This window comes from Simochromis diagramma, unplaced genomic scaffold (assembly GCF_900408965.1).
Source record: "Simochromis diagramma unplaced genomic scaffold, fSimDia1.1 OVJJ01000583.1, whole genome shotgun sequence".
Lineage (NCBI taxonomy): Eukaryota > Metazoa > Chordata > Actinopteri > Cichliformes > Cichlidae > Simochromis > Simochromis diagramma.
The window spans coordinates 1,440,164-1,457,360 of record NW_024387285.1 but is presented as its reverse complement, the minus strand read 5'-3'; the positions used below and the strand labels follow the sequence as shown (position 1 = coordinate 1,457,360).

The window sequence follows — 17,197 nt, the reverse complement described above, 5'->3', positions numbered from 1 at the left end:
ATTTTTAACGAGTGGTGGTGTCAGAAAAGATAGCAACATGCAGAACAAGGAGAAGCAGACTGCAAAATTAGTAAAAATGACACATCAACCAAAAATGCACGAAGTTTCCAGTGATGGCAGATAGTCACATAGTCATGACCATCAACTTTGCAATCCTGGTGGAACCTCTCTTGACCTGACTATTACAGAAATGTATTTAATCAACTTATCTTCCTGAACCCTCTTAGTTTTCCTTGTTGTGTGTGATATTCTTTGTGATATGATAAAGAGTATCCTTTGACCCTTATATTCCGCTTTGATCCTTTAATGTTTCATTCCAAAATCATGTCTGCCATTGCAAACTGAACTTTTTTTCAGTATTAAAGCAAATAAAATGTCCACAATCAATCAGTTCCTTACTACCATTTTGTAAATTGCAGATTTCCATATTGATTTTGGAATAAAACCTGGATGTTTATACTATTTTTCTGTCTAAATCACCTCCGTATTCTAAATTGTGATGTTGCTGTCTACAGCCCTCCAGACAGCAGCCACTTTGATTCGTCAGGCAACCTCAGCCCAGTCAGCTCTCAGCTGAGCTCTGAGCCTGAAGAGCGCCGACATGTAGAGTCCTACCACCCCAGTAAGCCTCGCCCTCCTCTCCAAAACCAGCAGTCCAACTGGAACAAGGAAGAAGAGGACGATGCTGAAAAGGACGTGCATGCACTGCCAGAGCCTGGTTCTAAGAAAGATTTAAAGGACTCTTCAGACATCCTTCCTAAACCAACCTTGGACAACTGCGATAACAAGAGGCAGACAAATGGGTATGTGGGTCTTGCATTGTCATTTTTAAAAATATTTAAAGCAATTGAGCTGGTAATCCTAACCAAAATATCCATCACTGTACACAGCATTTAGTTTGTGAGATACCAGTAGGAATTATTGGCTTTTAGTAACAAAGTAGTGACGACAACCTACCCAATAAATACTTGTTGAAAAGAAGACTTTTCCAGAGGCAAACCCTAACCCTTTACAGCTATGACTTTTCTAGATGTCCTTTCATCTTTCAGACAGCCAATATATCTGGCAGCATTGTCTTCAATGAGTTCTGCTGGATGGGATTGCTGGATCTGTATTACGACTACATAGTGTCCAAAAACGATGCTCAAACTGGGCTAAATTGAGACCAGTTCAGCCAGAATAAAAACAGCCAAATTTTCAGGGATTATTTTTAAACGAAATATATGACTGGCTGACCAGATTTAGCCAAGAAGACATTTAATTTTATGTTGATTGATTTCGGTCTTGTCTATGTGTCCAAAAGCTGATCTCTTCTTGGTCCTCAGTTTCTTCGTAGATGGCCCTCCACCCTGCTCTCCGTCCAAAGTTCGCTGGCTGAAAGCCTACAACAAAGTGAGAGTGAAACTGCACGAGGTAGGAAGACTCTTTCTCCTGCCTCTATACGCTGCTCTTACACACTCACTACAAAAACATATTGCATGCCTTGCATACATTTTAGAATCAGTTCATTGTATTTAGTAGAGGTTCAACCCTAGAGAGCACAAGAAATACAAAACAGCCAAATCCCAAACACAGATACAGACACATTGACATTTCCTGTTCCCCCCTCTCTCTCTCTCCACTTTCTTTCATGTAATGATGCTTTCTCTCCCTCTTTACTGCTCTGGGTTGGTTGAGTTTCAAGTCATGCCACAGCAATTTGCACCAATTTTGCGCTCCTTAAGGATTTCTGCTTTGATCTGGGAAACTCCTTTTCTTCACTGGCTTCTTCAAATCTAGCTATCACTTCTGCTGTTGCAGAAAGGTTTTAGTTCCAAGATATGGTACTGCAAGTTAAAAAGATTCATTATTATAGTACCAAACACCTGAGGGTGGTTTGCGGTCGACTGGGGTCTGAGTACTGCAAATGTCATTTCTGGCCTGTTTGTCATTTTGCCTCAAATCACTGTATGCTAAGAAGTACATTTTAGGCTGTGCAGAGACATAAACCCCGGAGAATATAACTGCAGCAATAAAATCAATTTTTGAATAAAGCAACTAATAGGGAATATAGTTTTGTACATATCAAATCAGACTTTAGACTAAGGACGACATTGTAGCCTCGTAATTTTTCTGCAAGTACACACACACACACACACACACACACACACACACACACACACACACACACACACACACACAAAGAAAATATTTTATCACAGGCATAGGCTTAATTAGTAGGATATATTTCTAGTTTATGTTCACTATCACTATCGTGTCTTTTAGTTCTACTGCACATCAGGTGACTTTGTTAGATTAGTTAGAAAAGTTAGTTATTACCAGTGATTCTCATAATAACTCAGGTAAATTAAACATAAGTTGGAAACAGCTGTTGTCTAAACACTCTGAGCTTTTGCTTTGTAATATTCATATTGTTTACACTTCGTGACCTAAAAGCATGTGAACACAGTGAATGTGGCTGCTTTACAATGACAATTTGACTATTTTTATTTATAGATTACATGAAAAATCAATGTGGTTAAAACATACATAGAAAACAACCTGCTTAGATTTAGAAAGCCCATGTTGCTCCGATGCATCCATCAGTGTATGAATGTGCGTGCATGGTAGATAGAAAGCACTTGCATAGAAAGGTGCTTGTATGAATGGGTCTGAATGGTTGAATGAGGCAAGTTGTGGAAAGTGCTTTGAGTGCTCAGAGTAGAAAAGTGCTATATAGGAACCAGTCTGTTTACCATTCACTTACCAGTTAATGAAGCCTGAAAATTTGATGAGCACCTGAAGTGATAATCATCTCAATTTGTTTGTGTTTGCATTCAGCTGCTCTCTACGTCCTGTAACCTCCAGTATGTAATGAGAGAATCCGTGAGGCTGTGTGATCTTAATAAATTGGTTGATCGGGCAGCAAGACTAAATAAACGTTAACACAGTCCATATATCATTAAGTGCTCTACAATAGGAAGAGTGCAAAATATGAACAATGGTATCAGGAAATATATGGCTGAGATGAAGATGTGTCCTACCCTACAGAAGGCTGTGGTCCATGGATATGCCCCCCTGCCCCAGCAACAAACCAGTCATACTGAACAATGTTACAGGCAGTGTAAGACTGCCTTTCAGACCCCTTCATGTTTGTCACACATATTCAGGGTTCTTTTCCATTTCTGGTGCTGGCAATACCAGTCAAGCTCCAAGGTGCTGGGCAGTGAACACAGGGCTAACTACATGACATCAGGCCACCTTCTTGGACTACCTGTGCCACTACCAGTAGTGACACTGACCCTCAAAACTAGTGAAAAACAGACAGAAAAGATGAGAAGGGGAAAAATGTCCACCTGCAAAATCATTTCTGTTCTGGGAGTCGACTCATCGTTGGCCCTCTGCTGCTGGTGTTGTTAATTTAATAAAAACAGATCAACACTTCCCTCTGCTACTTGCTCAGATCAACGTCCCAGAAATGTATTTGATTTGTTGTTGTACTCTCAGACGTGTTAAAAAGTGTTCCTGTAATTTTTTTTGACAGTATAGCAATCAGTCCATTGTCCCTCCTTTATACTAATGAATAAATGCATGTTCTATATACGTGTGGACTCTACAGCACAGTCTTAACCCTAACAGTTAGTTTGTGGTGTCCATAGTTTTGTCCCTAGATGGGAAATAAGTATCTACACTCATAAACAGTCACATCTGAGATCTGCTTTTGTGTTCATTGTTCTTTGGGTTATTTCACATTCTCATTTCTGATTTGTTTCTTGGGCCTCTTAAATGCCACAAGCTTAGTTCACTTTGGCTTAATGCGGGGGTGCGAGTGGGTTCACGGCCCCGTGCTGAGAGGAGAGCCCTTGAGCAAAACACAGAATCCCAGTTAACTTACTGACCTACCTGGCAGGAGGCTGACAGAAGTGAGACGTTTCCATCAGGAGCCATTAAGTTTATGTTAAATTATCTCATCTCCCATCTGTGACTCTGTCTCCTTAAATAATAAAGCTCATCAGCGCTCGTTCATGAATCAAATCTGTCTTTTGACGGCACTTCTTAGGAGGTAAATTTGGGACCTTACACAAAGTGGCTGCTTTGTTAAGTGAGTTCAGTGCGACATTGAACTATTACAACTACAGGTGCGTGTTTACTTGGAATTAGTGGTTCTAGTTTGGCATTGAAAGTTAAAGAGCTATTGAAAATGTCAGAAAAAGAACAAGAAATGGTTCATGGTTCCATTTAGTTCTTCGTTTAGTGCCCCGCTGCATGAATTTCTCTTTGAACTGACATATTTGTAGCTCACAGTCACCTCGAGTGCTTTCTATCTGAAGAAACCTTCAAGTTGTCCTCATAGATTAGAGGTCCTTTGCCACTTTTGTAATATTTCTTTGAATCATGGGTTTGTTTTAGTCTTTCCCCCCCTTTTTTCCTCTCTTCACCTTCTTCTGATGCCAGCAGCAGACATTTTAGTCATAACTAGTTTTTAAATTCCATTGTTATGTTTCTTATCTCATGAATTTAGATTAATGACCCACCAAGTGCCAGTTTTAAACTAGATTCAGCTAGCATGGGAATGACACCCTACAATATTATATTAGGTTTAATGTGGAGGTTGTTACTGTCACAGGGTTTCAATGAGACATTATTGCAGAGGTTACTGAATAGGTTAAATTCAGTTTTATTCATATATATTCATACTCTTAGTTTGCAATAACATCAGTCAACTGTGGGTACTTTAGACTCTGAGGCAAAAACTTAAAAATATCACAGGGAGAAATCCAACAACACCTGACAATACTGGAGAGAACTAATTCCGTTTTAACATGAGGACACCTCCAACAGAGCCAGATTCAGGGAGGGCAGCCATCTGTCTCCATGGCTGAAGTGAGGGAAACGCAAACAAAGTAAAGAAGAAACAAACTAAATATGTGCACATTGGAGCAGGTCGCTGCAGAACAGGAACATACAGCTTTGGAGCCGGGAGACTCAGAAGGAGAGAGCACAGGGGCAAGGCACACACTACAGGAAAACAGACAAGTTCATTTTAAATTAATATATTTGAACACATGGTTCTAAATGACCTGTCGGCTCTAAGATTAAACTAACACATTCTCACTCACATTTTATTTTAGATAAAGGCAAAAAAGCCTTCTCAGACATATCTGTTACATGTCTTATGTCAGTGTTGACACCATCATTTCACTTTTGTCTGTGCCTGTTTCAGATGCGGAGAACTATTGAACCCTATCAGACTACCTTAGACACTGAAAAGCGTGGCGCTCAATGCATTTCAGAATGAAAGCTCACCAAGAGAATAGGTGAGCTTAGGCTGATTCCACAGGAAAGAAGTCTAGTCGCTAAAGGACCTGCCTTTCTTTCCACGTTTAGAAAGGAATCACAAATACACCTGAACTCTGAGAGCAACTTGGATAAAATGGTTGATGGGGTATTAAAGATATGAATGAACCTCTGTCATCTCAGCTTTTTGTATTTACTATAACATGAAGGATTTTAAACATGAGGATTGGCTCAAGGCTCTTCAGAGACCTAATAGAACCGAATTAGAATAGTTAACAATCCCACAGTTGGATTAATATTTTTGTTCATAATTTTCTTCTTTCAGCATTTTAGAGACTTTAAGGCGGTTCCACGCGTTTTTTTTTTTTTTCTGAGGTGCGACAAGTACTTAATCTATAAGTACACAAACAGTGTCAAAGCTCCAGTGGAAAAGCTTTGAAGGTATTAATATTCTCCTCCCTTTGTGAGATATATTTTTTGGGACCTGCTTTTCCAGTCGTCTGTTTCATTTGTGTTTGGTGCAAACAGAATAAAAGTTCTTCACCTCCTACTGTACAGGTGAAGCCTTTGCTGCCTTTGCAAGCCACTCGAGGACAGATCATAGAGAATAATTAGTTCATCCAGTCCCGAGCGGCTTATCAACAAGAGATCGTTTCTTTAAATGCCACCTTTGATCTTTTGCAAAACCGAGAGGAGAAAGCACATCAGATCCTTCACCTTTCGTGACCAATTACACAAGTATTGTGCTGCTAGTTGATGCTCATTAGCGTGTGTTCTTGGGAGTTCTGTTTGGAGATTAAATGTAGCTTCTAAATGTTCAGTTTTTAGCTAGAAATCCTGTTTGATATCGAAGAAAAGATTTGACGGCTGAACAAACTGCAATCAATTCTTTCACTGGTCATAGCAGCTAATAACTGTATCTCACTGTAAGGCAATATGTCAGAACACATCTATGATGTAATCTTATGCATCACAGATGTTGACCATCAAATCACCAGATATTATTGGAACTGTAGTCTACATGACGAGAGGAGGAGCTGTCAGTTAGGATCATTGCTGTAAAAATACATATGTTGGTGGCACATCTCTATTCTGAGACCTCACCACTTTCACGTCCACACGTGGAAATCCAGAGGTGAGGGGGTCAGTGGTACGACCCCAGGACAGACGGAGAAGACGTCAGTGACAAGAGATTTGACGTTGATTAAGTCAGAATAGGAAAGAAAACTGAGATGTTGGATGGAAATGGGATGCAAAGAGGCAGCATCAACTGTGCACAGAGCATCTTAGAAAATGAGAGTTGCCTCTGAATGCGTTGAAGGGTATTGGCTGAACCATCAGGTGCTAACCCTGAAAACAGAAATCTGCCAAAATTGTAGCCTTTTCCTAAACACTGCTAAGCTGCGTATATTTCCAGATGTAATTGCTGGTGTTAGTTCATTCGCCATGTCTCAGTTTAGATACATTTACTTTATTATGTTACTCTTTGTAGTTGTGCATTGCTTGAATTTGGAGAGTACAGTGTTCCTAACTGGTCGTGGGAAACTGTGCACATAGCAGAATTATGGCTGGTATTTTTCATGTTGACAGCATATCTAGCTGCCACATTTTCTTCCGAGATGCTCTCAGTACTAAACACTTCTGTTTTCTGTCATGCACTCAAACAAAGAAGCCGACAAAGAATTCATTTGTTATCAAATATTAATAATAAAATAGGACCCAGGTTGTGAAAATAAAGACTGCTAACCTTTGTTAGTGGAGCTGCACTCCATATTTTTACCTGCTTTGGTTCTTTGCCCCACAGTTTGGGAAATATTCAATGAAACCAACAATTTATCATCCATAAATATGTAATGGCTTCATAACACATGCAGTGGATCACTCCCTACTGATTGACTGTTGTTTGTCCCTCTTTTTCCACTGCAAAGCCCAGATAGTGACATGTCAAGGGGAAAGGTGGACATCTTTTTGACGGTTTTGACAAGTACACCATAAGGGTAGTAACAGTGCACTTCAGGTACTCATACTTATGTGTGTATGTACTGTCAGTTACAATATTGTTATTTAAAGTGGACTTATTGTGTTTTTTTTTTCATTTTCTGTCATAGTTAGGCGACCATCAGCAATTTAAATAAGTACGTCAGTGTATGAAAAAGTCAATGCTGCAAATATTGGGATCCTGGTTTTTCTCTTTGTAAACTCTTATTATGGTGATTTCAGGTACGCAGCTCTGGCAGGTAGGCCTCACCGACCTGCTGTTCAAGCCTTATGTTTACAAGGGGCAGCCAATCAGAAGGGAGTTAGAAGAATAAAAAGTATAATACATCCTTTTAAATTCAGTTTGTAAAGCTGACTTTTCCAACAACACTTACTCCACCCATCCATCTTCATCAGGAAGCAACTTATCCACACTGATGTAAAACTTAATTGAGATATAGTTATATATTATAGTCATTTATTATCATTTGTACTTGGTGTGTGTCGTCTCAGATTAGAAGTTTGTATAGATATGCTAGCATTGTTTAAAAAAACATAAACTATTTTTTCAGATGGTCTTTATCTCTGAAGATATCTGCAGGACACTGGACAGCAGTTATGCCATTAAGGACAAAAATAGTATTTTATCACTCTCGCAAGCATTGTAGCATGGCAACAATGTCGCATTTCTATGGAAACACGACCTTCCAACACTTGTTTATGATTAGGATGAATTTCTGCATGATGAAATAAATCAAGTTGAGCTTTTTTCAGCTCTTTGTTGACTTTATGACTCACGCCGGAACACAAACTGTCCATTAAAATTGTTAATCTGATTTTATTGATGATCTGGGAAAAATATGATCACAAGCGGATGTTTTCAACAGCATCATGCTGCACTCGGTACGTAATGAGTAGGGACAACGTGCAAGATTAATATTCGGTTCTTTTTCTACAGAATCAAGTCGCCAGACAGCCAGCAGTATGTGCTGCAGCTCTGTATGTCAGAGAATCTCTAGTGTCAGATGCATCGACTGTAAATGCTTTTGCTGCATCAGTTTTGTTATGTATATTTTATTTCTGTCCAGGAAAATTTGATCATAAAGTCTTCAGTTTTTTGTAACAACTAGTAAACAAGAACCCAGGTTTGAGTAAAAGCTAAAACCAGCAGACTTGCAGGGAAAACATAAAGCCGGAACAAAGGCTTTTTCTCATTATGTCACACGTCCTCTTGCCGTTGACCTTGAAATCAATTTCATTGCACCATCTTGAAGAATGTTTCAATTTTTAAAATGCATCCAGAGGAGAGGGGACCAAGGAGAGAGGATGTTTGCCAGGAGTGCTGTGGTCGAGGTTTAACAAGGGTTTTTATCCTCGACGTAAAAGTGTGACCTGCTGTACAGTTGAATGATACAAAGCACGACAGGGAGGAGGCGCCGCAAATATGTGTTAATAAATTGTTTATGTGATAAAATTAAGCTGTAGGCAGTAACAAAGCAGAGGGCGGATGATGCTGCTTTGTTCATGTTTAACCACTTTAAAACAATCTGACACAGACTTTCATCAATATGCAAAAAACTGATATAAAATATCAATATTTGTGGATGCAGATGCATAATGCAATATATATATAGATAGATAGATATATAGATAGATAGCTGCAGCAGTACGAGTGTGTTTGTGTGATTACATGTGAGCAAAGATGAGAAATTCTGACTCGAGAAATTTAATAAATCACTTGTGTGCGTTTTAGACAATCGCTGTCACAAGCGGTAGCTGTATGAAACAAACCATAAGGGAAATATTGAAAGGCTGAAAGTTTCTGGAAAGCTCTTCCACTTTTTAATGTGAGCAGTATTGTGTACAGTAAGTTTGTGCTAGATGAGTCTTGGTGCTGGAGTTTCTGTGTCAGATATATACTTTTTATTTTAATGTGACCTACTTTGGGTCAGAACTTTTGTTCAGTTCAACTAATAGTTTATATGTATGTGTGCAGTTTTAATATTTTACTCTCGACTGAAGAATAAACTTACATATTGTATAGTTATGTAACATTTTTGTATATTTAATATACGAATATTCAAAAACAAAATAATGATGAGACAGAAGTATTTATAGTGTTTAAAACAATAGCACTGATACATTATTCACATGTGACGCCTCATTGACTGCAGTTAGGGAAACGTCTTTGCATCTACGGCTTTTTTCTGTTGGCATATTCATACTTGCTGCGATGAACCACGTGACATTTTGGCAGAACAATCTGAGTAACAGAACAACTAACATGTAACTGCTGGTGAATATCAGAGGGGAACATGCTTCCCAGTACAGTTAAGTGTAGCTGTGAATTGTCATGTTGGGGAAAACTGAGCTCAGACTCGCCTTCAGCAAACACAAACATTTGGATACATTTTAACTTAACGAAGGAAGATCTTCATCTTAATTATATAATATGCAGTTCAAGGGATGGCACCAAAGTCTGGCATGCTAAATAATTATACTGCATTAAAAATAAAAGCGTTGCCGAGACGAAGATTATATATTTATGTAACTTCTATAACTATAAAGTCAAATAGTGGCTTTTCTCTTTTCTTTTTGTTTTTTTTCTCTCTTCAATTTAAGGAGACGATTAAGAGTCTTTTCATGCCCGTCACTTTTCTCCTGCCACGTTTGATCAGCTCTGTGGATTGGTGTTGATGGATGTGGCTCCAGCTGTATGTTGCACACAGACTGTCGTCGGGAGAAAGATGACAGTGCTGTGATTCACTGGGATGCTTCAAACAGCACTGTGCTCCTGCTTATCTGATCAGAACCTCTTGTTAAGCCTATTTTGTTAGTTTCGTTTTTTAAGTGTTATTTTTGTCTGCCAGACAAAATTATATGACACAACTGTGTCTTCATGTATGCAGATGTCACAGCAGCAGAGTTTACAGGTCATGGATCTTTGACGGTGTTTGCTGTTTTTACCTGAATTTAACAGTTTATTAGACGAAAGCGGTAAAGTTTGGGGAACTAAAGCATATGCAACAAATTCTAATCTCTGGGTGAAAAATATTGTCGTTTTCTCCTATAAAGCTGCCATCAGCAGAGATTTATACAAGATGCCCTTTGTTGCCTGTGCCGTGATGAACCAGTCGTGGCAATATTGTATGCCAAGAGATAATTGGCCTGCAGTTTGTGTCTGGTGTGGAAGCTTGTTTCACTTTATCTCATAATTATAATTTTCCCTTGCAGTGCAGGGTCGGGCCTGAAAAACTAGGGTTAGTTTGGAGAAAAGACCGTGGTTTAAGTTAAAAAGTGTCTCTTCATGTTGAAACAAGAATTTTACTCCATGCATGTAAATATGATGCCAAGAGCTCACAAGTGTGTACATGTAACAACTAGGAACGACTAACACCAAAGGACACATAATGCTGTGTATATGCCAAAATAGCAAGACCTCACTTTGCTGCAATACAGTAATATTACACATCAACATAACTGTGATGCATTTCAATAACAAAACTGCGATATATCAAAGACGGGGTGATGTTGTTATACTACCTTATCTAACGTAACACTTTAAGAATGTAAAGGTATTGTAGTCAGAGCTTTCATTTGTATCGGTGCCACAGCAGGACCTTGGTCCTGTGTTCAGTAGAGGATGCTTTTAGGGGCAACTTTCTATTATGAGCTGTGCAGAATTTCCAGATTTTGAAACTGGCAGCAGGGTTTTTTCCAAAAACAGTGTTTGCTATTCAAAAGATGTCCATAATGAGGTTATGATGTCTGAAGGGAACTCAGGTTAGAAACATTCAGTCAGTATTTGCTATTGTGGAAATTCGTGGAAACGGTACTTTAGGTTACAGGACTATGCAGATGTTCCCTCGTCCTTGGAAATGCTTCACACACTCTTACAACCACACATGCAAACACACACACACACACACACTTTTTTGTGCAACCAAAGAGAGGCTTTAACAGATGAGATCGCTCTCTGGGCCGGGCAGACATCAAAACAAGCATCAGAGAATATGAGGGGCAGCCAGAAAGGACTGTGGGGAGGGAGATGAGGAGATCCTGTGGCCCACAGCATCAGGGAGGTTGTTACAGTCGCTGTACAGACCCACTTTCTAAAGTACAGCAGACTCAGAACCTGCAGAACTGACGTTTCACCCCACAAATATGGTGTAATGCAAATATTCTATTTAAATATGTCAACTCTTCTTCCAGAGCTCCAGACAGTCTGGCTATAGCAGTAATGAAAATCTGGAAATATAATTGTTTATTTTGAATTATTGATGCAAAACTGGTGGGAATTAGATTTTTTTTTAATGCTTTTATTACAATCGTAGTAACTTAATCATTAACTCAGAAAGAAAGACATAATCACAAAGATTTCTGTCCTCAAACACTTTTGCATTATTTGGTAGATGGTAAAATACAAATACACACTGAGCTGTCATCATTTGGTTGCTCAAAGGGAGTCACTGGTTTGCTCTCAAACCCTGTTAACAGGCAGGATGAGACTGTGGAAAATGTCCTGTCACGACGTGTGTCGCTATAAATCTGAACTGAAATTGACAATAAGGTTTTATTAAACAACCTGTAGGAAAGGGATTCTGAACTTTCACAGTAGCCTGGGGGTACTCGAAGTAATAACTGTTCTGAAAATAACAAGGGAAGGCAACTTAATTAAAGAATTGAGTCAACCTGAACAGTTTGAAATTATTTAATTAAATGTAATAGATAAGTGGTTGAAATTGCCGTCAAAAGAACATATCAAAATGAAAAAGTTGTAGTTTAAAAAGTGAAATAGCTGATTAAATACACACTCATCAGCTGCGTCACCGGTTTTACTTTGCATGTAGTGAGTTTGACCCTGTTTCCTTCAGACCTGCATTAAATCTTCATGGCATAGATTCAACAACCATTCTGGTCCATACTGACATGAAGCATCACACCCACAATGCAAACCTCTCATTCCACAACATTCCTAAGGTGACCTGTCGGATTGAGATCTGGTAAGTAAGGTGGTTATTTGGGTATAACGAGTTTGAGATGATGTGAGCTTTGTTACATGACGTGAAGAAGGATCAGACGGTGGGTCGAGTGTGGTCATAAAGATATGGACATGGTCAGCAGCAATATGCAGGTAGTGCGGCCACTGTCTTCTCACCACAGCAAGGCGACCCGATGCCTTAATAGCCTGGGTTGGCTGATTAGTGGATTTATGATGTACCTAATGAAGTGCCTGGTGAGTGTATATCTAAAATTCTAACAGGTGAAAGTGTTCATGTGTGCAGATAAACATTCAGAGGCTTATGAAAAAATCTATATTTTCAGTGGCTTTATTGGCTGCTGTTGCTTTACCTGAAATTTTCACTTTATTTGCTTTGATGCTTTTAAGCCTTTCCTGCCTGCTTTTGCCTGTGCAGTACAAGTAGCCTCAAACTCAACATGAACGGCCTTGCTCAGTGAAAGCCATTTCAGTAAGTGAACAGGATTCATTGAAATGCAGAGATTGAGTAATAAACTATTCGGTGATTAGACTTTGATGAAGCAGAACAGAGTAGAAAAAAGATGAAGCAGATGGAGACTTGGACCAGGATCTCTGTCTAGCCAGGATGAGGTGGAGTTGGGGTGGAGCTGGATCGCAGTCTGAAAGGCAGAATGACAGAAGATCAATGAAATTTAAAGAAAAAGGGACAGATGCTGCTCAGATGCTAGTCTGTGTTTCACATCACGTCTGCTTTCCTGCACTGTCAAATGTAACCCTGTTGTCATCACTCTGGCCCTTTTTATTTTCTAAAGACTGAGGAATGAGCACAGATATAAGCTTCATGTCTCTTTGATCCCTTCAACCTGTTTTCACAATTAAATCGACTTTACATTTACCTTGTTTATGCATCTGCCTCAATTTCCACCATATATTAGAGTTATTTTGTCATCTATTGTAATTTGTAATATATTGCATTCTTTATTGTGGTTTAGTTAGTTACTGTTCTCACTGTCTTGGAGCAGTAAGAAGTGAACACATCGTTTCCTTTGGGATTAATAAAAGGATTCTGATCCTGATGTCTCTGAGTAAGATCAGGGGAAAAACTGAAAGCAGCATTAATAACAAAAGGAAACAGCACGTTGGATGGAACAGGGTGGAGTGTGATAACTCATTATCGACAGAGGAGACATGCAGACATGATTGGATATGTAAGGAGCGGACCACCTCCCGACTGCCTGTCCAGGGGTCCTGATGAAGACGAGCAGTGAGAATGAAAAGGTGGGAAATAATCAGAAAGATGGGGAGTGAGAAAGCTTTGTTTACTGTATTTTTCAGACTAGTCTAAGGATATATATTTGTTTGAAATGGCATTCCTGTAGCATTTCACCAAGGATCCAAAGGAACATGTGGAAAGGAATAACCTCCTGCTCCCTGGTACAGATGGTTTATTAAGCACTTCATAAATATTCTGCGGTTGCATTTGCAGTGATTCATAAACACAAAACACTCAGTGTCGTGCTGCTTCACTGAATTGTGATGTACTGGAGCTCCTATTGGTGGAGAAATTGTTATCTAAGTCACTCAGATGTGAACTGTTTTATTTCAGAGCGTCAACAATAAGGTGGGGGCAGACGCGCTTCTTCTTTTGATTAGAAAATTAGTGAGTGAATTTTCAAACTGAGTGGATGGAAGCAGGCGGCTTCTTTACGCCCTGAGCTCTTTCTACACCGGGACATCTGTCTTAATAAATGTGCTGCGCTGCCTTATTGCTAATGCAGTCAGGATTTACCTCCATCTTGTTTTATCATTTTAATGGCTTTGTGAAGTTTAGGCTAAATGACATATTCACATTCTAGACTTTGCGTTTATTACTGCCAACGCCTTTCATCCAGTCAATGATTTAAATTAAATGTTTGAAACATTTGGAATTTAAAGCACCGTGATTTTTATTGACTGATTTTAATGAGTGTCAAGCAGAATTTATCGGGCTTGGATGATGTTTATTTTCACAGCAGACAACCGTGCATTAAAAGAAATGATACATTCATTGGCCACTTTATTAGGTGCCCCAGTTTTGCTTCCAGAAGTGCCAACAGCTGCACATCCAAGATAAGAATCTCCTGTTCTATTACATTCAAAAGGTGCTCTACTGGATTTACATCTGGAACTGATTTTGATCTTCAGGAAACTAGTTTGAGTTTATTTGAACTTTGTGTGTTATCCTGCTGGAAGCAGTGATCAGAAGATGGGTACAGAGCAATAAACCTCAGGTAGGCTGTGGTGTTTACACGATGCCTAACTGGTACTAAAGGGCCTGAAGTGTGCCAAGAAAATACCCCCACTTATTCCACCAATATCATCAGCCTGAGCTGTTGACAGAAGGCAGGATGGAGCTGCAGGTTCATGTCTTTTAGTTCAAACTCAATCTCTGCCATCTAAATCTTGCAGCTGAAATTGAGACTTATCATTCCAGGCAATGTCTTTCCAAACTTTTTCTCCCAGTTGTTTCGAGCCCGTGTGTGTTTTTAGCTAACAGGAGTCGTCTGGTTGGAGCCCATCTGCTTTAAGGTTGATGTGTTATCCATTCAGAGATGCTTTTCTGCATACTGTGGCTGTCGTGGTTGTTGTTCAGGTTCAAGGCGCCAGGATGGCGACTTAGAAAACACTCAACTCAACTTGATTTTTACAAAATTCTTACTTTTGCATTGACTTGCGTGTTAGATTTAAGCAACAACATCTTCTTAGTCAGGTATAAGAAAAGGTTTATGTTAATGTGCTCCTGCGCTACATTAATGCTGCACTTATGCGCTTAAATGTGGACCTTCACAAGTGTCCGTGTGTAGTTGGGAGTGACAGCCCCTCCTAGTTTTTAACTACACCAATCAGATTTGGAAATTGTCAACAGGTGAAAAGTTTCACTTGTGTTCTGCTGTTTGTTGTTGAGACATTTACAGAAAACAGTTATTCTAAATTGTTTGTTCTTTTTACCTTCAATCAAAAACTGATTTAAAAGGTTAAAAACAAAACACAAACTGGTGGCAATCTTTATCTTAATTGGTGAAACTTCATTTGAAGCCAGAGCAGGAGACGTGGACACACGAGAGGAAAAGGAAACAGGACTGTGAGTAAGAGGAGGAGGAAGGGTAAATGAGGGGAGAATTGTTTTGTATGTTTTGACGATCATGAGTCTGTTCAATATACTAACGACCCGCCTCGCTGAGAGATCGAAGCCTGATGTTGCTCCATGACTTTGGCTGAAAGTCACTGTGGAAATCTGGCCCGTGGGCAGCCTGTGTGGATATGTCTGCACGTATTACAGGAAGTGTAAGGAGCCTCATTCATGCCCTCATGAATCCTGGTGTTAAATCAGATGTTTGGCTGCTTGTTTGCTCCGAGCGACTGCACCTAGCTTAAATACAGGGGCTATGAAAATACCTTCACACACACACACACTAAAATATGTTGATGAAATATGTTTCATTACAAAAGATTACAAGAATAACGCGCCTTAAATGTGAAACTTGTATAGCTAAATTGTAGATTAAATTCCTCTTCACACTGAAAACGAAACGTCCTTATCGGTAATGAAATTCTTTATATCGCATCTTAAACGCTCCGGGGCTGAAGTTAATTCCAGGCAATGGCAGGATGTTGGGTTTATTTGTCAGCTCTGCCAGCCGCCGTATCAGATAACCATGACTCCTATACCCAGATGCCATTTGTCTGTTCAGTTTGTGAAAGGTGCAGCTGGTGTATGAAAGCGTTGCTCTCCTGCCGACAGCCTGTGTAGTAGGTGAAATGACTGCACTCACAGACATCATACAGCGTTTTACATAAATGATGTCATGATTAGTTTCTGGTACTCTGCAATAAGAGGCAGCAGATATTGTATATTAGTCAGTCAGTAAATTTTCTGACTTGCTCATTTCTTGACAGCAGAGCAGACGTGGATGTCAAATTTGTCGCCCAACTTGTTGACTGTTACGGTGCTTTTTCTTTTGTTTCTTTCACACGACTCTATCACAGTGATGCTTGAGGTCATTTGTTCTTGCTCGTGGCATTTTAGGCAGCTGACAAATACATATTGGAAATCTGCCTTAGTTTATGTGGACATAAAAAATGTTCTTGTTTTGACACCATAATAAGTTGGATATATGTAGTTTAGAGTTTTGGTTTAGTGTGCACTCAAAATTCTTGTTACGCTGTTGGAAAACTGTCCCTCTAATTAATAATTACATGCACCTTAGTGACTTGATTACTCTCAGCTATCTGGAATTACCTGTGCATGACTTCACAACAGGAAAGCTTCACTGAAAACACTGATAAGGAAGAAAGAAAGTAATAATAAATATTAAATTATGAGTTCTTGGACTTATAATTAAATATATTCTGCTTGATTCCCTGTATGCTTTCTAATTTATCTTTGTGTTTTTCCTTAGTATTTATCTCTGGTGCTTAGTTGCAGTTGCCATTTGTAGCTTAGTTATTCCTCGGGTATTATTTCCTTTTTTTTATTAGTCGCTATGGTTTCATGTTTCCAGGCGTTGATGCTTTCTTGTATTCTGTGCTCTTTACATTTTGAGTCTTTGTTACAGTTTGTTTGCTATGAGCTCTTGTTCTGTGCACCTTTCTGTGTTTTGCTGCAAACAACCACGATGCCCCCACCCACCCACTGTTGCCCATCCACCAATCTGAGTAACCTTCATCCCTCAAGCCACTCATACACGGACTCTATACACAGACCAACTTATTCTTTTTATATTTTGTGCCTTCCTCTAGTTTTGTATATATATTCCCCTTGTTTTATTATTCTTGCTGTCTTGCTATTTATATTTCTTGCACAGTCAGGTGGAGTACCCACAATTTTGTTGTACATGCACAATGACAGTAAAGGGCTGTCTTCTCACGTCAAGTTCTCTATATTCTACTGTACAGAGATTCAATGTTTTCGTTACTCACTTC

At 39.3% G+C, this 17,197-nt stretch overlaps 1 protein-coding gene across 1 annotated transcript in view; it reads left to right on the top strand.

The window, feature by feature from the left end:
- The window catches only part of LOC120716096 (protein unc-13 homolog B-like), a 158,082-nt gene that overhangs the window by 70,686 nt on the left and 70,199 nt on the right, over window positions 1–17,197 (top strand). The window contains exons 11-12 of the mRNA XM_040003447.1: window positions 516–803; window positions 1,326–1,413. Coding sequence (XP_039859381.1) covers window positions 516–803; window positions 1,326–1,413 — 376 coding nt within the window. The remainder of the gene's footprint in view (window positions 1–515; window positions 804–1,325; window positions 1,414–17,197) is intronic.